General features: G+C 39.7%; 1 protein-coding gene, 1 long non-coding RNA gene and 10 other non-coding genes across 14 annotated transcripts; 8 read left to right on the top strand and 4 right to left on the bottom strand.

The window, feature by feature from the left end:
- Nucleotides 1-1675: 1675 nt before the first annotated feature.
- On the top strand, nucleotides 1676-15890 carry LOC122827082 (N-chimaerin). 3 transcript variants are annotated; one of them, XM_044109668.1, is made up of 15 exons: nucleotides 1676-1777; nucleotides 2093-2188; nucleotides 4054-4092; nucleotides 4251-4306; nucleotides 6398-6429; nucleotides 6513-6626; nucleotides 7401-7527; nucleotides 7740-7901; nucleotides 10835-10912; nucleotides 11586-11670; nucleotides 12896-13069; nucleotides 13350-13427; nucleotides 13662-13799; nucleotides 13884-13989; nucleotides 14078-15890. In XM_044109668.1, exons 2-15 carry the CDS (start codon nucleotides 2170-2172, stop codon nucleotides 14247-14249), a joined length of 1380 nt encoding a protein of 459 aa, XP_043965603.1. In that variant the 5' UTR covers nucleotides 1676-1777; nucleotides 2093-2169; the 3' UTR covers nucleotides 14250-15890. The 3 variants fall into 3 exon arrangements, with proteins under 3 accessions (XP_043965603.1, XP_043965602.1, XP_043965604.1); XM_044109667.1 differs by having other exon boundaries at nucleotides 1715-1783; XM_044109669.1 differs by lacking the exon at nucleotides 1676-1777 and adding an exon at nucleotides 1797-1941.
- Nucleotides 15891-16847: 957 nt separating this feature from the next.
- LOC122827138 lies at nucleotides 16848-21334 on the top strand. The gene is made up of 3 exons (XR_006369971.1): nucleotides 16848-17286; nucleotides 21019-21112; nucleotides 21184-21334. It is a non-coding gene; the product is annotated as an uncharacterized LOC122827138 (long non-coding RNA).
- On the top strand, nucleotides 17617-17689 carry trnam-cau. Its single transcript has one exon. It is a non-coding gene; the product is annotated as a tRNA-Met (tRNA).
- Nucleotides 18232-18304, top strand: trnak-cuu. The gene has a single exon. It is a non-coding gene; the product is annotated as a tRNA-Lys (tRNA).
- trnag-gcc lies at nucleotides 18397-18467 on the top strand. Its single transcript has one exon. It is a non-coding gene; the product is annotated as a tRNA-Gly (tRNA).
- trnad-guc lies at nucleotides 19122-19193 on the bottom strand. The gene has a single exon. It is a non-coding gene; the product is annotated as a tRNA-Asp (tRNA).
- Nucleotides 19530-19600, top strand: trnag-gcc. The gene has a single exon. It is a non-coding gene; the product is annotated as a tRNA-Gly (tRNA).
- trnad-guc lies at nucleotides 19678-19749 on the bottom strand. Its single transcript has one exon. It is a non-coding gene; the product is annotated as a tRNA-Asp (tRNA).
- trnag-gcc lies at nucleotides 20022-20092 on the top strand. The gene has a single exon. It is a non-coding gene; the product is annotated as a tRNA-Gly (tRNA).
- On the bottom strand, nucleotides 20175-20246 carry trnad-guc. Its single transcript has one exon. It is a non-coding gene; the product is annotated as a tRNA-Asp (tRNA).
- trnag-gcc lies at nucleotides 20519-20589 on the top strand. The gene has a single exon. It is a non-coding gene; the product is annotated as a tRNA-Gly (tRNA).
- On the bottom strand, nucleotides 20669-20740 carry trnad-guc. The gene has a single exon. It is a non-coding gene; the product is annotated as a tRNA-Asp (tRNA).
- Nucleotides 21335-21739: the final 405 nt, after the last annotated feature.

Raw genomic sequence — 21739 nt, 5'->3', positions numbered from 1 at the left:
TGGCTCCTGCACCGCATTTTGGACACCACTACACAGTTTTAGTCTGTAAACACTGGATGCAAAACTGCAGGATTGAGTGACATCATCAACAACAACAATAAAAAAAACTCATAAAATAACAGTTACATTGTTTTGTTGCTACAAATCCGCATACTCCCATTTTAAATGAATCACAACTTGACCTAGTTTTATTTTTTATACATAAATTACATTCATTTGCTAATGAGAAAAACAAAGAACAGACATGGAAACCTCCTGGTGGTGGCGCCGCTGCCATGTCATGCCAGGTCAGATCATGTCAGGTCAGGTCAGTAGGTCGTGTTTCTGTGTGACCTAGAACAAACAAATAAATAAATGTGTCCATGTGTTTATTCGTGCCCTGCTAGAACCGCAAATATGGGCCAACAAGACGAGGACGGACAACACAGACAAGAACAATAATCTCTGAACTCGTGAAACAACAGCAACTGGATACAGCTGGAAACAAATACTCAACAGTATAAGTGAGGTAAGTAAGATTAATATGTTGAACACTGATGCTGAAAAACAAACTGAATTGGCTGTTATTGCTTTAATTGTCTTTTAAAACAATTAAGTTCTTGGATTAAACTGTTTTTTGGCTTGCTTTACATTTAATGTGACATTTTTTCCAGCTGTGCACTATTTTATTTGCTTTACGGTTGTGTTTACTCTAACTTCAGCAGAATAATTAAATGTCTGCGGTCTAAACAGGACATATTTTGTTATGATTAGCATGTGATATGCCTGCTGTGTGTGATTATAGCCATTTTAAGAGGGAATAAATATGTGTGTGCAATATTTTTTACTTATCAGAAATGGCAAAATTGCTTTATATAAAACTTTTCAAATGCCTTTTCTTTCATTTTTGTTTTTAAGTGTTAGAATTGATTTCAAACATGTTGGAAAATGTGATTTTGGCTTGATAACTTTTTTCTTTTAAAGCTAATGCCCCAAATGTAAATCCGAATATGTAATATGACGTTTTCAGAAGAATATACAAAATATACATAAAACTTAAGCATTTTATAAGTATTAAAATCTAGCATTTTTCAAAATGTTTTGCTAAAAAGAAAATAAACTTGGTTTGAAAACAAGATATCAAAACGGCTGCACATAGATCAATTTTGGGGGAATTAAGTTTGGAGCTAAAACAATGACAGTTTTATCTTGACACTGAAAGTAATTTTGACATTGAAAAATAAAACATTGTAAAACGTATAAAGAAAAGCAAAAAAAAAAAAACAGACAAGAACGTTAAAAATCTGCAGCGCAACATGAGAGTATCATCAGAGGTGTTTCAATGTCCGTTTTTTCTTCAATGACAATGTTGCCACGATATTAGGTCCATAAAAAATTGAGCCGTAATATTATGTCGGAATGTTTTACTTATATTTGAATGAATCTTGTAGCGTTGGAGAGAAAAAGCTTATGTGGCCCGTACGGGGATCGAACCCGCGACCTTGGCGTTATTAGCACCACGCTCTAACCAACTGAGCTAACCGGCCATACGCCCCATCGCCTCCAGTGTCTTTCAAGAACCATAAATCGCCTCTGTTTTTGTGGAATTTTGTGTTTTCTTTTATTAATCCGGATTTAGTTATCATTTTGAAGACAAAACACTGCGAATAATCTAGGATATCCAGGTCCAACAAACCCTAAGGCGGGAGTGACGGTCTGTTGCCATAGTTACCCCCCAAGAGAAGACGAGACTGCTCACGTGACCTGGCAAGATGGCGACTATAATGTAGAATGGGATGTAAGTGTGAGTATCATTCGCTTACCGCGGCTTTTCCCCTGAACGGGTGTGAAGATTGATAATTTATTTTAGCGCAGACTTGCTGTTTTTTTATCCTTAAAAAGAAGTGGGACGCATTTTGCTCCGTTTTGGTCCCCCTGCTTCCTGCCATCTGAGGAAGCGCTGTGCGTGAATCAGCTAACGTTAGCTCTCCTTTGCCTCATCTGACCACTTATTGTTATACTGCTACTGAGCTCTTTACACTTATTAAGCTGGATCGCACCCAGTGATGTTCAGGTTCTCCTCTTTCTTGTGGTTGTGTCTCCTCTCTGCCAGGATCTGAGTTACCACGGTCCGTTTTTGGACGGTATTGGGAACTGCTGGTCAATTGTTCATTACATCTGGTGATCAGGATGGCCTTAAATGTCTTTGGTAAGCAGCATCACACATCAGGTGATGTAGTTGGAGTGTGTTCATTTTTCTATGTATGTATTTCGGAAATGATGGTAAGATCTGTTATTTCTTTCACTTAAGGTTAATGTTTTATAAAGCTGGACAAGTAAAACTGTGGATAAAATTGACATTAAATAATATCTACATCTAGTAGGTACAAATGTACCACCGCTTATTAACATTCTCAGCTATCTGCAAATTAAATCTATTAGTTTTTCACTTTATTGCATGTCTATAGACCAGTATTGAGGGTAAAAGTGCCACAGTGCAATAAAACATGCAAACATATTTAAATGTGATCATTAAAATAAAATTGGAAATCAATCAATAAACATAATAAATGTGAAAAATATTCAAAGCAATAAATACATAACATACAATCCTATTTGTTATCAAATAGTTTCTGTCCACTATTTAATTATGCATTAAGCTAAATCTAAATAGTTTTATACATAATGGTCACAAATACATTTTTAGCACATGTATTTAATAAATGATGATTGTTTTCCATAGTTTACTACAATCACCGGTAAAATGATTGTTTGGTTAATTGTTACAATTGTTAGTTTGTTTAAACTTTTTCTATATGAATTTAAAAGGCAATAAATGCCTATTGTTACCAGTTATTTCCAGATTTAATAACCAATTTAATGGATACATTCCAGAGATATTTTACCTACAATTATTTATTTTATTTTAATATATTTATTTTCTTGTTTTATTAAATAAATAATAATGTTTTGGATTGCCACTGGTTTGTGCAAAATGTAGTTTTAGGTTGAATATTTACACTTCCTTTTGTAATAAACAGTCTGTCGTAAAGTAATCTACAACGTGCCACACCTTTCCTCGTGTATTTGCACAAAACGTCACGGTAACTACAGTGGATTCTGAACACAGAGTCCATGTTATGTCTGCCCTCGTCGGGTTTGTCTAATCGAGCGGCTGTATTGCTCCGAGAAGGGAGGGCGAGACGCTCGCTCCGGGAGGATTGGGAGTTATTTTGAAGACAGGATACCAAAGAGGACGAGTGCTCAACAGATAAGGCTTGAGGAATGAGCACAGAGTACACCAAGACAGGAAGTCCCACTGTTAGTTTTACACATGCAACAAAGACAGAACAATCTGCAAGGTGCTGACCAGAGGGGGCATGTTTATTTTTACTGCAGGGCTTGGAGTTTGTTGTGGAAACAATTTAATTTAATGTTTTGCTGTTGTAAGCATTGTTTCTAGTGAGAGCAAATCCAGGCATCTGTTAATCGTTTACACTTGTTCTGATCAAGAAACTGGAGATATGGCAACATTATCTGCCAGAGTTTCATTATGTAGCCATAAAGATGATAACATTTGCACAAAATGTGCTTAAATGCTTCAGAAGGGTCATTTTGTACAGGGCTAATAAATGTTTTGCAAATACATTGTCATCTCAATAACTGTGTGTGTAATATTAATATTGCAAAAGACTCCTTACGTGTTATGAATTTCCATTTTTGATGCACCTATTCTGTGCATTTTCTTTCTTATTAAAACTTTTTTTTTTCTAACAAAATGACTCCTGCAGTTAAGCCCAAAGACTCTGGATAAAATCCTGATACTTTTTCCTGAAATATTAAGCTTTGCCGATGCTTTTATTTATTATTGTTTTATTGGATGGAAACGCTGCATTTTCAGCTACTGTGACCCTCAATCCACACAACAGCTGGCAGGGGATGAAAAATTCAATCTAATCTGACTTTACCTAGTTCAGGGATTATATAAAAATTCAAACATAACAGCCAAATTCTGTCCACTAGATGGCAGCATAGCAAAGGGCAATAACAGTATTATTTTTCCTTTGTCTTCAGATCACGATGAGTACAGACCACCAGTCTGGAAATCTTACTGTAAGTATCAGTATAGGCACTTTTTATGTAATATGTGTGATTTTGTTTCTTATTTTTCAGATTTTTATCTTATATCTTTATTACTTTGAGATAAGCACAAAGTGATGCCTTCTCTGTTGATGTTTGGCAAACCATCTGAAGTCTGTTTTCTGCTGTAGTGTACCAGCTCCAGCAGGAGGCGCCACACCCTCGCAGGATCACTTGCACATCAGAGGTGAGATTCCGTCTTCTGGCATCATCACTGCGTTTACCAGAAGATTTACCTTTTATATGTCATCATTAGCAGCAATATTTAGATCCACAATTCTAATAACGAAATATTTATTCATTTATTTGATTTTTAGACCACCGACGTAATCAGAAAAGCTGACAAAAGGTTAATTTTAACTCATGAAGGGCTACAGAGATCAACAGCTGAGTTGAAAGAATCTATTAGAGTCATTGATTAGTTGTGCAACTTTTGAACAAATTATATTAGAAATCCCATTCGCTGTTTGCCACAGGTCTTATGGAAGATACTTGAGAAAGACTTTGACAAGAAGTAATCCGATTTAGAATAATGTAAAAGTCAAACACAACCCAGAGAACAGGACAGATCATGGCAGCAGGGGAGGCGGTGTTAAGTCTCCCTGTGTTTCTAAAGGTCAGGCTGGCCACAGAACACCTCTATATTCATACACAACTAATTGCCTTCCTCTGCAAAATGTAAAGGTCAAGATTCTTGCTGACCTTACACTAATTGATACACCCCTGCACATCTGTCCAAACTAGAACGAGACACCAGATGTTGGTGGTTTGGGAGAACCCAAAGGGATTACTGTTGGGATTGTCCGTCTGTTGAGTTTGTTCATAGCTGTCCTCTGAGGTTGGGCTTGTCGTTGTGTTTGTGTAGGTACTAAATGAGCAGCTTTTGGCTTTGCGACCCAGTCCATGACCCAATTATAGCAGACGGGTAGACTGGATTGAGGACACCCCACCTCTCCTTACCCTCATCTGCTCCAATCAACAGAGACTGTTTAGGTGTTGCCATATGTGACTAAATAACTATCCTTTATCTGTGACTCATATTTATTAATGTTCTGTGACACCAAGAGGCTTTGTAACATCTAAGAGGTCTGCACAACCTCTGTGATGACAAATGATGAAATAGGCTGATTTGAGTTGATTTCATTTCATTAGTCAAAATGGAGAGTTAATTATTAGTGATTTCATTAAAAAAAAGTTTGTTAATGACTGATAAACCAATCATTCTACCAACGATCAATTGTTCCTTGATCTCCTCTGACTTTTTTCCATTTCAATAAATGCTCGATGGTCTTGGTCATTTAAAGTCTTGGTTTTGTCTCTGTCTCTTGCATATGATGACATCGATGTTGGACTCTGTCTGGCCTTTCTCAGTATCTTCCCTACTTTCTGATGAAGTAGTTTTTAACACTACTCTGAATGCACACCACTGCTTTAGATTGTTGTATTCTGACATTGTGAACCCTTCCGTTCTATAAGTGGATGATAAACTTGCTGTATGATCCCCTTCAGGCAGCTCTGCTTGTTGACAATATGGATTAGCAGATGATGTTTCTACAAAGCCCTGGGCTATAATATTTAAAAATGTGTGACCTAAGACTCACCACTTTGAAGTATTGGTGAGATTTAACATTTTAGAGAGTATAACTTTTTTGTTTCACTTCCTGCTGTTCCCTGTTTAAACACAAAAATACCCTTTCACATTTCATCACTTTGTTTCATCATTTCTCTCAGGGGACAAAAACGCTGAAATGTCTGAGCGTGAATTAAATCCCTCCTCTTTACTAAGTGCTGTTGATGGTGTCAATTGGGTGTTAGTAATGGTTATTAGGGCTGGCTTGGCTCGTGTCCTGGGAACACGTGCACAGCTGGCATGAGGCGGGTAGTGAACCTCCACTTTGCTCATAAACCAGCTGGATGTCCTTCATTCCAGCTGAAATGTTTCTCACTTTCACCATCTCACACACAATGTGTCACGGTTTACTTTGTCAGGTTGAGCACAATGTAAATATATACAAAAAAATCCCATCTTTTATGGAAATCCATAAGCTTTGTTATTGTTTTAAAATTAACATTCACTGCTGTTTGTGTTGATTTATTGGCTCAGCAGCAGGTTTTTTGGCAGCAACAAAGTGTTCAGCTTTTATATCTGAATCATGCAATATTCTGTTCGCCCACATAGTCACGAACACAGTGGCTGTTTGGTAAGAAACACTTTCAGGTTTTGAACTCAACCGTACATTTATTGCCATCATTTAAGCTGTATTTTCTCCCCATTCAGGTGGAAAACCGGCCTAAGTACTATGGAAGAGAGTAAGTTACTGTTTTGTGATTGAACATGATAACCTCTGATCTTAGATCTTTAGTTGCTAAATCCGACTGTCTTCCTGGTCCAGGTTCCATGGGATGATATCCAGAGAGGAGGCCGATCAGCTCCTGAGTCAGGCTGAAGGCAGCTACCTCATCAGGGAGAGCCAGAGGCAGCCGGGCACCTACACTCTGGCTTTAAGGTATTTCTAAGAAACCGTGTGTGACTTGGTGTTTAGACGACTCCTGAACTTGCACCAGAATGGAGTTCTTTTTAACTCAATCTCCAAAACTGAGTCAGAGTAGTTTTTATCTGATAAATTCAGTGCATCACTTCTAAAGGAGGCTTCATCTGGTTAAATATGAGGCTTTATTAACTGAGCCGCCACGTTTTCACTGAGTAGGCGTCACACTTTTGAAATGGGCACATGCCTCGATTCAGATTGGCTTTTGGGTCAGTTGCTCTATTCATAGACGCGTCATTCTTCCACCTGAACCGCTCTGTCTCCCTGTGGTTCTAATTACCTTCCATAAATACTCCTTCATAAACCAGAGTCCCAATCTGGGTGGCAGAAAAAGAAAGGTTGGGTTTTGGGTTAATGATTTATTCCGGTGCTGTTTTATCTCGCAGCGTTTTCACTGTTGACCCATTTCAGTTTTCCTGCAGAAACAGTAACTTGCTGGGCACAGTTACACATTCACACATGAAATCTGTCATCTTAAGCAAAGAAAAATATTCAACAGTTGTTAAAATCAGAAAATCCTGAAGGAAAGCATTTTATTGTCAAGTCTTTGGTCAGACAGTACTTGTTGCTCTGCTCAGGTTAAAAATCACAATTTTCACAAGAGTTGAAATCATGTCCAGCTTAACGATGTTTGGCACCAGCTGGTAAAAAAAATCATTTGAACTGAGAGAATTAGAAACATTTTGATCTTACTTTCAGAACAAAGTCAGTACATCTTCCTCTTTCTTCCAGGTTTGGAAACCAGACCAGGAATTTCCGTCTCTACCACGATGGGAAACACTTTGTTGGCGAGAAAAGGTTCGAGTCTATCCATGACCTGGTGACAGATGGCCTCATCACGCTTTACATCGAGACAAAGGTGCTTGTGAAAATATTTTTCCAGACTGTTTTAGGAAAAACACAACAGAACATGTTTTTTCAGACGTCTTTGATATTTTTTCTGAAAACTGTGGAAAATTTTGTCTGGAAAAATTTTATTTTTACATGTAAGCTGTGCAGTCGCCCTGATTTAATCTGCTTTACTCAACAAATGAAGCCACATTAATACTGTGGCTCTATTTCTCCTCTCAGGCAGCGGAGTACATCGCCAAGATGACCATCAACCCCATCTATGAACGCGTGGGCTACACCACTCTGAACCAGGAGCCCACTCTGAAGAAACTCCTGCCACACAGCCCAGAGAGGCCCGGCGGACCGGTCCCTATCAAAGATGGCCGAAACACAGAGGAGAGGGTGAGCAATCAGGACCAACCTTCTGTCTACAGTGAAAGGTCAAAGGTTGTAGGCGAACCCTAAGACTTTCAGGGTTCACATTAAAAACCCATCGTTTCCTGGATAAACAGTTTTAATCTGGGAGCTGCTGCTGCAGAAATATAAATAATAATTCTAGTTTTAATCATTTCCTGATTATCCAATTAGCTGAACAAACACAAACACCCAAGAAACAACAAAGCCTTACTGCTACTTAACTTAGAGTGGAAGATAATTGCATTCAAGATATTAAACTTGAACTTTTGTCTAAATTTATGAAACTTACATAAGAAATCATTAGGGCTGTTGTTTCACTAACGCACACAAAGGGCTGAATAATTTATTAGCGGAAGCTGTAAGAGTTTGTTCTGCAGGCAATGCACCAAATAAAATGTCTGAGTACCCGGCCCGTACCGTCCTAAGTAGACACTTTGTAATAAAACTGCAAGTTGTGAAAGCTGTGAAATCCCAGTCACGACTGAAGTAATTAAGACAACCAGAGGTGAATTTAAATAAGAGCAGAGGTGAAAGCGGTTGGTGTAGATGCAGCAGTGGGAGGTGGAGGAGGATGGATGCAGAGGAGAGATGGCCTCCAGCCAAGGGCTCTGCAGTAAAGTTACATAACAGCAGCCGGGTGCAGAAGGTTGCAATCTCCAGAATGTTCAAGATTAATTTCCATTCAGCTGTGAAATGATTCGTTGTCTCTCTGTAGGTGGATTCAGTTTAGTTGCACGGGGGTGGAGGTGATTTGATAAGGTGAACTTAGTGTTTGTTTGCACACTAAACCCCCCAGAATCATCCTCCACGTGTATCTTTTGATGAAATATATGACTAAGTGTTGCAGTTTGAGGGGTATAAATACTTTTGCAAGGTGTGAAAGTGATATTTGTGGATCCTGAGGCCCTGCATGACCTGCAGTGCATGACCACCTTCCACTGCACCTCATACATCATTGTCTGTGCTTCGGTGTGCATGTGTCTTGGTGGAGGGGGGGTTGGTCCCGTGTACGTGTGTGCTTTTATAATTGGGTGGAATTGCAGACAAAGCAGTGCAGCTGTGACACTGAGACCAGAACTGGCTCCCATCATTGTTTTATTCCTCTATATGATGGTTTGTTGCCGTTTTTAAAGCTTCCAGATGATCCAGGAGCGCCTTGCAATGACTGTCTGCTTGCTTGTTTTGTGTCTTTAATGTTTAAATTCTATTTATTATATTATATTTTACAACAAAAATAATTTTAAAAGAACCGAATACACAATTTAAAGTTTTTTACTCTACGTTGGTCCTAAGAAATCAGAGAATATATATTTACCTGAAGCAACAATTAGGAGAAACAATCTTTTGTTTCTCTAATATATTTGGACAATATGGTTATTTAATATCAACTTTACCAACATCAAAATTATTTAAAAAATGAAAAAAAATTGCGCTTTAATTTGTTTTTGTGAATTTCAGGAGAAAAATGCAGTTTATGTTGAAGAATAAATGAAGACGCTCAAATAAATTCACACTTAAAAACAAATAAGAAATTCAAAATTAATTATTTTATTGCTTAAAATGCAACAACATATAATTCCTCTAGTGGATGCTTAATGATTTGTAGCAAAGGATGCATCTTCAGCTAAAGAAATGCTAATTAATAGATTAATAAATGGATAGCAAAATGTACTTAGTAGGATTTTTTTACAGTGAAGCTAAAACTGTGCCACTTAAGGAGTTCAGACAAACTGCTGTTTTTTCCCATCTTAAATGTAAAATGTATGCTTTGTACAGATTTGGCCTAATTACTGTTGAATATGTGGTTGTTTCAACAAAAGTTTCTTCTTTTGAGCCTGTAACGATTAATCGATTGCAGAATTAGTTGATAATTATTTCAATAATTGCTTCATTCATCCAGCATTAAAAGCATTAATCTCTTTTTTTAAAAACTAAGTATTAAAAGTAAGTGATGTCATCATTTTAGGAGTTCAGCTTCTTCTCTTTGTTGGGTGCAAACAGACCTTACTGTTATTGTTTGTTTATTACAAAATACGCCGGTGAAAGCTAGTTTGTTTGTTTTTTTCCTCTGTAAATGTTAAACTAAAAGACAAAAGGATGGAGGGAAAGAAAAAGTGTAAAGGAATGAATAAAACAACAGCTTGTTCCTCGGCTCCGTCTCTCCTCCCCCGGGACCAGGCGAGGTGGCAGAACCAGTGGCGAAACAACAGGAACCGCTGGAGCGTGATTGGCCGGTTCCTCTCTCATTGTGACCTGTTAAATTCGTCCGTTGCTGCAGCCTCCTCCCCCCGCCTCTCCTCCGTCTCCCTCCATCCTTCCCTCCTGTCTCTCACTAACACAGTGAGAGCCATGTGGGCAGAAGCGCTCATCCACCGGAGACTCAGGAATCCTGTCGCATCATTCCCAGCCGGGAGTTTTTCACTGTCACCTTCCAAGAAATGAAGCGTTTTTGTGTTTTTGTTAGTTTTAAACCACAGGACTGATTCAGAAGAGCTTTTATTGTGAAATGGAGATGCTCTAATCTGATTGGCTGATCTTTGTTGTGGGTTGCTTTCGTCAGGATGTTGTCAGTCGGAAACTGGAGGCTGTAATTGTTCCAGAACTTTTTATTCTTATTTATTTTTAGGTAAATTCCTGTAATAGAAATCCACTTTAGATCTTGAACCATGCCGAGCAGAGAGTCCTATGCTGTTAAAAGAGGAAAAAAGCAGCAAAACAGACGAAACAAGAAGAAAACGAGTCAGAAAGGATCTTTGTTTTCAGTTGCTCTCGGGTTGAATGCGAGTGTCGGTTCAGTTCCTTCCCTGGCCGCCTCCAGGAGCGGTCCGGACCCGGCGAAACGGACGGCGGCCCCCTCCAAACTCTCTTCCCCTGCTTCCACCTTCTGGCAACCAATCAGATCTTTTGCCCTTTCGCAGCTCACGTCTCTGGTGCGGCGCGCCACGCTGAGGGAGAGCGACATGGTGCCCAAGTATGAGAAGGTCCACAACTTCAAGGTGAGGCTCTCCTTTATCTGACCGGGTTCCACTGAGCTGGTGGGGAACATGAGCTTCTGTGTCGGCATGACAACAGAGCTGATGGTTGGACCAGGTTCCTGCAGTCTGGAGGCGTCTGCAGCTGGTTTGACTGGTTTTATGAGAAGTTAGGAAAACAAGATAAGAGAATGAAAAAGTATTGACACAACCAGAGGTTTTTATTGTCACATTCACTAAACTTATCCATCATCCATCCATCCATTTGTTCATCCATCCATCCATCCATCCAGATCAAAGGTATTCTTTGAGCTGATTGGTTCATTTTAACCTCAGAGTTCTTTAAAGTTTGTCAAACTGACTCATTTGAACATGAACTCCTGACTTGTAGGAACCCAAGTGTTGAATATTAACCTGCTTATTGCTCAGTGAGGTTATCAGCATGTCATTATAAATTAAATTGATGAAAGCTCTCCATCATGTCTCTCTCAGGCTTTTGTTCCTTCCTGACTGTCTGTGTTTAAGATTACAGCTGGCACTCTGCTGTTTCTTGACCTTTCTGAATGATTTTCTCACCTTTTCTTATCAACACAGAGCTGCTCAACAGAACCTTTTGTTACTTCAGTTCATATCTTCTCCTTTTAATTATGTTTTCTCTCATTTAAAATGTGCAAAATCAACTTTTTCTGCCCTGCAGGTTCACACGTTCAGAGGTCCTCACTGGTGTGAATACTGTGCCAACTTCATGTGGGGTCTGATCGCTCAGGGAGTCAAATGTGCAGGTATTTATATCTGTATCTATATGTTGTGGGTGTTTGACGCCGTCCACCCCTCTGTTTAACCCAGAGATGCTGACGTTGACTCATCTGTTTTGTAACGTGAAGCCTGTCCAGTTCTGAAGAACAAAGTGTCTGTGTGTGGGCGCCCGTCCTGCTCCTACGCTTCAGTCCGTCAGAGATGATTCAGCAAGTTGCAGTTCACTCCTATTAACACGGAGAAAAGAAGAGAAAACTGGAGGAACAGGACTCATTACTGTTGGCCATTTATCCATCCATACATTCAATTATTCAGACATTCTTTCATTCAACTGTCCGTCCATTTGTCTGTTCATCCGTTCATACATCTCTTTGTCCATTCATCCATTCGTCCATCCAACTCTTCATTCATTTAACCACCCATCTGTCCATCTAATGTCCATCCATCTGTTCATTCATCCATCCATTAATTTATTCATCCATTAGTCTATCAATTTATCTGACCATCTGTTCGTTTATCAATTCATCCATCAGTCTATCCATTAATCCGTCTGACTGTCCATTTTTTGTCCAACTTTACATCCATCCATCCATCCATCCATCCATCCATCCATCCATCCATCCAGCCATTCATCCATCCATCCATTCCTTCATCTTTTTGTCCATTTATCCATCTGTCCATCCATCCATCCATCCATCCATCCATCCAGCCATTCATCCATCCATCCATCCATCCATCCATCCATCCAGCCATTCATCCATCCATCCATCCATCCATTCATCCATCCATCCATCCATCCATCCATCCATCCATCCATCCATCCATCCATCCATCCATCCATCCATCCATCCATTCATCCATCCATTCATCCATCCATCCATTCCTTCATCTTTTTGTCCATTTATCCATCTGTCCATCCAACTTTTCATCCATCCATCCTTCCAGTCATCCATCCACCAATCTTTCCATCCATCTGTTCACCCCTTCATTCCTCCAGTTGTTTACTCATCCCTCCATCCAAGTTTTCATCCAGTCATCATTAACTCATCCTTCTTTCCTTCCTTCTCTCCCTCCGTTTATTCTCTCAGATTCTGGAATTTCATGAATTGGTTAAAACTATATTTATTCTGCCATAAATTCAGGTGTTCATTGTTCCTTTGTAGTTTGGTTAAGACTCAGAGTTTAGACTTTAAATTCGTCACATCACGACTTTATATGAGTAAAAGACGATGTGTGTGTTCCTCCTGTCAGACTGCGGGCTGAACGTTCACAAGCAGTGCTCCAAAGTCGTCCCCAACGACTGCCAGCCGGACCTGCGGCACGTCAAGAAGGTCTACAGCTGCGACCTGACCACGCTGGTCAAAGCCCACAACACCAAGAGGCCCATGGTGGTCGACATGTGCATACAGGAAATCGAAGCTCGAGGTGAGACGAAGAAAGCGGGAGTGAGTCAGAGATTATGTAACGTAGAGAGAAGAACACCCACAAGGCTGCTGCGTGCGTCAGCCGCTCATCGATTAATAGAATAAGCAGAAAATGAGGAGATGTAACAGCTCTGTCTGGAGGTGCTCCTCTCTGTGTGGGAGTTTTAGTGATTTATCTCCTCTAAATTACAATTCATGCTCTTATTTTTAGGATTATTACCTAATATTTTAAATTATTTATCAAAGAAATGAATCTGAATTTGAAGTGTCCAATCGTTCAGGTCTTCAGTCTGAGGGTCTGTACAGAATATCTGGCTTCAGTGAGCTGATTGAGGACGTCAAGCTGGCCTTTGACAGAGGTGAGTGTCGCCCCCTGCTGACCACATGTTGTCACCACAACCAAGGCTGGGCAATACAGCAATTTAATCAATTATTTAATCAAAGTTTTGTTGTTTGAAGATTTAACTTTTGGAAAATATGGATATTTTTATGAATGCGCTCCTTGGGGTTTTATAATTCAGTGTCAGCTCAGGGCGGCCATCTTGTTTTACAACTTTTATTTCCGTCGCTGATCAATTTTTTGTTTTCCACAGACGGAGAGAAAGCAGACATTTCATCAAACGCTTATGAAGACATAAACATCATCACTGGCGCCCTCAAGCTGTACTTCAGGGAACTGCCGATTCCTCTCATCACATACGACGCCTACCCTCGCTTCATAGAGACTGCAAGTGGGTGTTCCTGCTTTAATTTACATTTTTTGTTAAGTTTAGGATGTAATTTGATGGTTAATGTTTTCCTACTGTGTGCCGCAGAAATTACAGACCCAGAAAAACGACTGGAGTCTCTGCATGAGGCCTTGAAGCTGCTGCCCCCCGCCCACATCGAGACACTCAGATACCTCATGGCTCACCTCAAGAGGTCAGCACTGTAGCTTTACCAATTGTAATGTCTTTATCTTAACTTAGCAGAAGAAGAAATCTTATGTCGCCCCCTGCTGTTCATCCAGGGTCACGGATTATGAGAAGGAGAACCTCATGTCCAGCGAGAACCTGGGTATCGTCTTCGGCCCGACGCTGATGAGGGCGCCAGAACTGGACGCCATGACGGCCCTCAATGACATCCGATACCAGAGACTGGTGGTGGAGACACTCATTACCAATGAAGATGTGTTGTTCTGAGAGAAAAGGACAAAAAAAAGCTCCGGAGAAATGGAGGAACATGTCTGGAAAGATGAAGGAAGGGACTGTTTACGAGGATTCCCCCGCATTTATATGTCATCTTTCACAATCAGCAAACTTGAAGATGTTAAATATTGATAATAACGGCTGAAACTCTGAGCCTTCTGAGGTAAAAAGAAACGTAGCAAATGCCCATGTAGGGGAAACACTGGTTTTATTTTTTAAACGGATGCCTTGAAACTTTTAGCTTTTAGTTTTTCTGTTTATTTATCCTGTGAGAAGACCAACAAAGGTGGCATTGTTTTATGCATCTTGACATTTCAAGTTGAATCGGAAGCTACAGAAGAAGATTTGTGAAGCAAATCCCATAAAATGAGCTCAATTTGTATATTATTTGGGTAATTTTTAGCATATGACATTTATTTTTTCTCTTTGTTGTAGCAATGCTTGTTAGCTAAAAACCTTTATTCTGTCTAAAACTGTGGTAAGCAAAATTCAGCAACATTTAAAATTAATTTCAGTTCAGTTCAATAAAAAATGCTTTATTTATCCCAAAGGGAAATTAAATGTTGTCATAACTCATATTGTCAAAGAGTCTTTTGGAATGTATTATGGTTAGAAAACCGGGCAGAGAGATGTTGGAGTAGGGGATATGGTTGGCTAGAATTGATGGTTTGAACATCCTCTTTCTCTCTCTTTAACCATGAAGCCTTCTTTTCAACTCCTCTTGGATTGGTGGTCATATTACATGTATTAAGGCCTTTCCAGGGATTTAATACCAACAAGCATTTTTACAACAAAGAAATAATCAAATCTGCGACATGTTGTGTTTTTCTTGCTACAGACTTCAAGACTTCACTTTTCTGTCTTCACTATGATGTCAACATGTTCATTTAAATCTCCTCTGAGAAGGAAGCAGTACTGGCTTCATGAAAGTAGACAGCAGGATGAATGAGAAACTCGAAACATCAGTGATTTGGACCTTTTCTGTTTTTAAATTTCCTCCCAAAGCTGGATTGTAACTACACAGCAGAGAAACTATTTCATACCATTGCTGAGCTTTAATTTGAGACGTTTGTTGCTGAAACACTTTTGCTATGAGTTGTTAAACTGTTATTTTAACTGAATCACAAGTAAATTATTAGGAGTGTTAAATCTGATCAAACATCTCCAGCTGTGAAGGTTTAACGTACATTTTCAACCAGTCAAGTCAGTATTTCTGGTCCAAAGCTGTTGATAACTGCTTGTAATATGAAGGAGTTTATTTTCATCTTCTTTTTAAAGAAACTTGTGTCATTTGAAGGGATAAAATGGAGGCCTTTTGCTTGTTTCTCCTCATCAGTTAAGACTCCCTATTTCTTGTCTTTACCCCCACTTCTGTCGGGGGACGGTGTTTAAATTGAAGCGTTGATGACCCGGAGAAGTAAAGAGTTGGATGTAACTAACAAAGTTCTTTATCAAACATTACCTAACCAAGTACTAACATCAAACTTTCCCTCTGAGCCTCTTGTCTGTTGTCTGTGAAATTTGCTTTATTTTTAGCATCATGAAATGTCATTTTTTTATTGTCATGTTTGTAAAGTATTTTCTATATGGTTTCTGCATGTTGTAATTAAATTATTAAACCTGGCTTTCAAATCATGATCTGAATGCGATGCATTTATAATAAAAGAAATGGACTGTGTCCAAATGTACTAAGAAAATTGACTGGAAGAAAGAAATGTGATGGAAGTGTCTAGCAGTTTGTTTTTTTCATGCAAAGTCAGCTTAGAGACTGTTCTACTCTGAAAAGTTTTGAAAATATATTGTTTCAATTTGAAGTAAGCATTTCATAATGAAAACAATTTTATTTCTATAGCATATTTTCAGCAACAGAGCAAATCAATGTGCTTTTTCAGGCAAAATAAAAATAAACAAGGAAAAAAAAAAATACAAAAATTACATTGCAGAGTTAAAAACTGAATTCTGGCTCTCTATAGCTGATTCGCCATAAAAAATAATTGCACAAATTGAAATAATAAAAATAATAATTAAAAAAAAAACGTTTTGTGATAAAAACTTTTTGTGCTTTTTGAAACTTTCCAAGTTTTTTAATTAATCAAAACATTTCATAGTTTGTAGGCAGAAATTTACTCCTTTCTCCCTCTATTTCAATGGTCCTGATATGCTGTCTTATGAACACGAGTTCATATATTTCTCTCCCACTACTGCATAAAAAATACAAATATGTAGGTGGAAGTATCATGTTTAGGGAAGCTTCAGGACCCGTCAGCTCACCACCATAGAATCCACCATGTATTAGAGTACCTTAAAAGTACCAACATCTTTTAAAGATTAAACTTAAGAACTATATTTTGTATCATGACAATGAGCCAAAATTCTAGTTAAATTGAAATTACAAACTGTTTTGGTCCCAAAGGGGAAGTAAAATACTAAAATATAAATACATAAACCCACCACTGTCCTAATTTTTAACCCAAGTTAGAATAAAAAATAAGCGGATATATTTTACTGGGTAAAACATGGTTAATCTTCTGTTAATAAAAATATCCGTTGTCAATCACATGACATACGTCATGTGAACACGTGAACAGGTGTGTCGGTCATGTTTTTACGCTTAGTGCTGGAAAAGTTAGCCTTTACCAGTGCTTATTTTCGACAGTTCGGTCAGTTTATGAATTCCTTAGTTACTTTTTAGCAAACATGGACGGAGTTTTCCAACTTTGTTGTCGAAAAAGAACCGCAGAAGGAAGTTTTTCTATCTTTGATGGAACCGAGGTGCAAATCTTCCCTGAGCCTATTTTGCAGCCGGACTTAAGGATTTTACACGATTTTTGGTGAAAACCACGGACAGAAAGATGGTTTATCGGATGCATTTGTGGAGAATGGACACGCATTACTAGAAAGTTCACAAGAAATTGAGTTTTTCATTCTTTTTGGCCAAAATGGCTGAACGGACATGCCTTCGCAGACGGGACGGAAGGCTTGAGGCCTGAAGTTGAAGGAAAAACATGAGAAAACATGGACAAGTGCAAAGGTAAGAAACATTTACTTAATTTCAAATGTTTAGGTGATATAGACATATTAAGAAAGTGCTTAAGTTGAATGGCTGTACAATTTGTGGGTTTCACATACGAGAAGGCCTTGATTTTACATCAAGCAGTGCCTTGCTGCCATCTGGTGCACAGAAAGATGAACTACATCAAATCAAAAATAATTTATAGGTCCGAGCGTCCTTTTTGTGGGCGTGTTTGTTAGCTATTGTTAAGTGTATTCAGGCTGTCTCTGTGTCATACTGAGCTATAAATGTCATATAGATCCACGCAGTGCTGTGATCAAAACGGGATATATTTTGTGTTTGTTTCAGGCCTCGTTGGCGCAGTAGGCAGCGCGTCAGTCTCATAATCTGAAGGTCGTGAGTTCGAGCCTCACACGGGGCATGTTTTTAACCGTTTTTCCTAGTTTTATTTTGGAGTTTTTTATAATTTAAAAATATTTTAATTATTTACGACTTTCATCTACTGATTGTCACTTAAAGAATTACAATTATATCTGTTAGGGTGTTCCGATCAGGTATTTTGTTGTTGATTCCTATTCCGATCACACATGAGGGCTGATCACTGGCGATCGTCGATCAGCTGGATTGGCTGTTAATATTTCGCTTTAGGTCTAAATGCTACTATGTCATCTGGAAAACGTATCCACTAACTTACCTAATTTAGAGAAAAACATACGAAATACTTGCAGGCCCAATGCAGTAGCTATTCAGTCAAAAGGACAACTGAAAAACGTGCAATCAGTAAAATAATAAAGAGCAAGGTTCTCAGTACCCTAAATTATTCAGTCAAATAAATCTCAGAGCACTGCATATATCAAAGTATATGCAGTGTTAAACTTTCTGATTACATTAATTAAATGAAATGATCTGAACGTTGCCGCACTGAGATGGTTTTCAAAAAATGTTTCGACGGAGCAGACATCAGCCCGGCTAGCTCAGTCGGTAGAGCATGAGACTCTTAATCTCAGGGTCGTGGGTTCGAGCCCCACGTTGGGCGAAGTACTTTTTTTCACCCCCCTCAGTCACAAGTTTGTCACAGACTGAGTGTTGGGTGTATGACATTGCATACAGGACTTTCTTGACCTGTACGCATTGGTGGTTCAGTGGTAGAATTCTCGCCTGCCACGCGGGAGGCCCGGGTTCGATTCCCGGCCAATGCAACTCATACTTTTCATTTATTTTGTACCCTTTTCTTCAAATTTTTGCTAAAACATTCAGTGCTTGTGAAATAAGCAGTTTCAAAGTACTAATTAAGCTACTTTGTCATGCTCGACAGCAGCTGCAAACTAGAATCATGTCGTTAATGCTGCGCCTGTGAACCAAACATTTTGAGCCAAATGCTCTAGCCACATTTAAGTCTGTCTTGCTGGTATCCATTGTGCATAAAACGATAAGTAAAGAACCTTCCACAACTAAAAACAAGACAAAATGAAGTTTCACTCCCCGTCGGGGAATCGAACCCCGGTCTCCCGCGTGACAGGCGGGGATACTCACCACTATACTAACGATGGTAGCCCCCGTGACAAGCTGTGATGTGTTTTCCACTGCCCCTTTTTAATCTTGGCCATTCCACACGGACTAAAGTTTAATTTTGTGGGAGATGAATGGTGGGTGTGCTGACACTCATCCTGGCTTGTCACTTTACACCTCTCAGCCATTAGCCACCTCCACTACTTTAAAGAACTCTTATTGTACCACAAACCTCCCCCGCCACCAAACTGTTTCTTTCAAGCCCTAGGAAAAGTCCTATAGCTGTGATAAAAAGAAAAGAATAGCATGAGATAGTGCAGGAAAGAAATAAAAAAAGATTTACACTCCCCGTCGGGGAATCGAACCCCGGTCTCCCGCGTGACAGGCGGGGATACTCACCACTATACTAACGAGGAGATGATGTCAGTCTATGAGTCCCACTGTTTTTAAGACCGGTGGGGTGAGTGTGCGTGCTTTCTCAAGCAATTCCTACACATTTTTAAGTCCAGAAGACCCAAAGTGCTTTTCACATTCAAGCACACATTCACACACTGACGGTAACAAGCTACTGGATAGTAGACACAGCTGCACTAATAACAGAGACAATGCACTGGATTCAGTAAGAGAAATGAACGGAAGTTGACAAGAAGTCCACTTTGGTGGGACAAGGTTGAATGTGTGTGTGTGTGTGTGTGTGTGTGTGTATGTATGCGTGTGTGTGTGTGAGAGAGAGAAGAGTAAAACTCATGTAAGCATTGGTGGTTCAGTGGTAGAATTCTCGCCTGCCACGCGGGAGGCCCGGGTTCGATTCCCGGCCAATGCAGTCCCATTTTTTATTTGTATGAGAGGTGTTATATAAAAACGTAGAACATAGGGTGTGTGTTGTAGATAAAAAGTATTCTCCCCGTCGGGGAATTGAACCCCGGTCTCCCGCGTGACAGGCGGGGATACTCACCACTATACTAACGAGGAGCTGCTAGAGTTCCTACACCAGGTGTTCTCTGCTCCAGCTGAGGCAACCTAGAGGTTGACTGGGGGTTTGGAGTTACTCGTTACCAAAATATATTGTCATCCGAAGACTGATGGACCTTAAAGAGACCAAAGCCCAGTCCTAATACCGTGGAACTCCTTGTTTAGGCATGAATGCAGTAACTGACATGTATGGAAGTCAATACCAAGTCCCCAGTTGAGCAGAAGAACAAGAATGTGTGTGTCTGTGCAAGGACATGCGCATGGATATGTAAGCATTGGTGGTTCAGTGGTAGAATTCTCGCCTGCCACGCGGGAGGCCCGGGTTCGATTCCCGGCCAATGCATTCCTTTTACGTTAAGGTGTATGAGTTGTGTTTTAAAAAAAGAAGACCATAGAGTAAATGTTGCTGAAGAAAAAGACACCTCCTCCCCGTCGGGGAATTGAACCCCGGTCTCCCGCGTGACAGGCGGGGATACTCACCACTATACTAACGAGGAGCTGCTAGAGTTCCTACACCAGGTGTTCTCTGCTCCAGCTGAGGCAACCTAGAGGTTGACTGGGGGTTTGGAGTTACTCGTTACCAAAATATATTGTCATCCGAAGACTGATGGACCTTAAAGAGACCAAAGCCCAGTCCTAATACCGTGGAACTCCTTGTTTAGGCATGAATGCAGTAACTGACATGTATGGAAGTCAATACCAAAACCCCAGTTGAGTAGAAGAACAAGAATGTGTGTGTCTGTGCAAGGGCATCAGCATGAATGTGTAAGCATTGGTGGTTCAGTGGTAGAATTCTCGCCTGCCACGCGGGAGGCCCGGGTTCGATTCCCGGCCAATGCAGTCCCCTTTTTTTATTTGTATGAGAGGTGTTATATAAAAAGGTATAGCATAGGGTGTGTGTTGTAGATAAAAAAGTATTCTCCCCGTCGGGGAATTGAACCCCGGTCTCCCGCGTGACAGGCGGGGATACTCACCACTATACTAACGAGGAGCTGCTAGAGGTCCTACACCAGGTGTTCTCTGCTCCACCTGAGGCAACCTAGAGGTTGGGGGTTTTTAGTAACTAGTTACCAAAATATATTGTCAACCGAAGACTGATGGACCTTAAAGAGAAGTCACAAAATGAACCCCGCCTTGCAGTGGTTCAGTAGGAACCTTACTTGTTACAGAGATTCTAAAGGCAAGTACACTTGTGATTGAGCCATAAAGTCTTGTAAAACTCTGCAGATTAATTTTTGCATAATCTCTTTTTCTGGATTCTGCCTCCAGGTTGCTGTGACTTGGACAAAGAAAGTGGAAGTTTGATCATCAACAATCTGACGCTAGATGACAGTTCTTGACAAAAAGGAACTCTGAGTTTTCAGTGAGTTTCGGGAAATTTGTATGGTTTCCACCTGAATGCAGTGGATGGTAATCTGTTGGTGTTTCTGTCAGAACCGGTTCCAAAACCCACAATATCTGTAGACTGCAACAATGAGAAGACCGCCTGTAATCTCACCTGTGAAGCCAACATCACCTCTGAGTTTGGACCTGTCACATATAAATGGGAGATACAGAGTTGTCCAACGACAAGAAGCTGAGCATAACAACGGTACAAACACAAAATGATCTAAATGTTCAAGTCAGGATGTATCCTGGTTGTCAAGATAAATCACATTTAAGCCCTGAGTGGTGATTATAGAATGAATATAAGCCCTTCCAGCAGGGGGCGATCATCTACGTCATTAAAATGAGCGACAGCTGGTTTGAAGGGAGGACCTTCCTAGCAACCAGGTGCAGCCCATCATTCACTAGGCAACTAAGTCTAAACAATAACGCATCTCAGTCATAAAGTTAATATCATAAAGTTAATTTATTTCATTAATTAATGAAAAATATTGATTCATTACACATTTCATCTGTGATTATTCTCCAAATATGACTTTTTTTCTTCTTTTTTTTAAAAAAAAGGTTGGCTTTGTATTTTATTTTCTTATTATCTCTTAACTAC

This window comes from Gambusia affinis, linkage group LG24, assembly GCF_019740435.1.
Source record: "Gambusia affinis linkage group LG24, SWU_Gaff_1.0, whole genome shotgun sequence".
NCBI lineage: Eukaryota > Metazoa > Chordata > Actinopteri > Cyprinodontiformes > Poeciliidae > Gambusia > Gambusia affinis.
This window is presented reverse-complemented; position numbering and strand designations above follow the sequence as displayed.

Coding starts and splice junctions, on each gene's coding strand:
- LOC122827082 (XM_044109668.1), top strand. Junction 10,913..11,585: donor AGAAGGTCCACAACTTCAAG/GTGAGGCTCTCC, acceptor TCTGCCCTGCAG/GTTCACACGTTCAGAGGTCC. Junction 11,671..12,895: donor TCAGGGAGTCAAATGTGCAG/GTATTTATATCT, acceptor TCCTCCTGTCAG/ACTGCGGGCTGAACGTTCAC.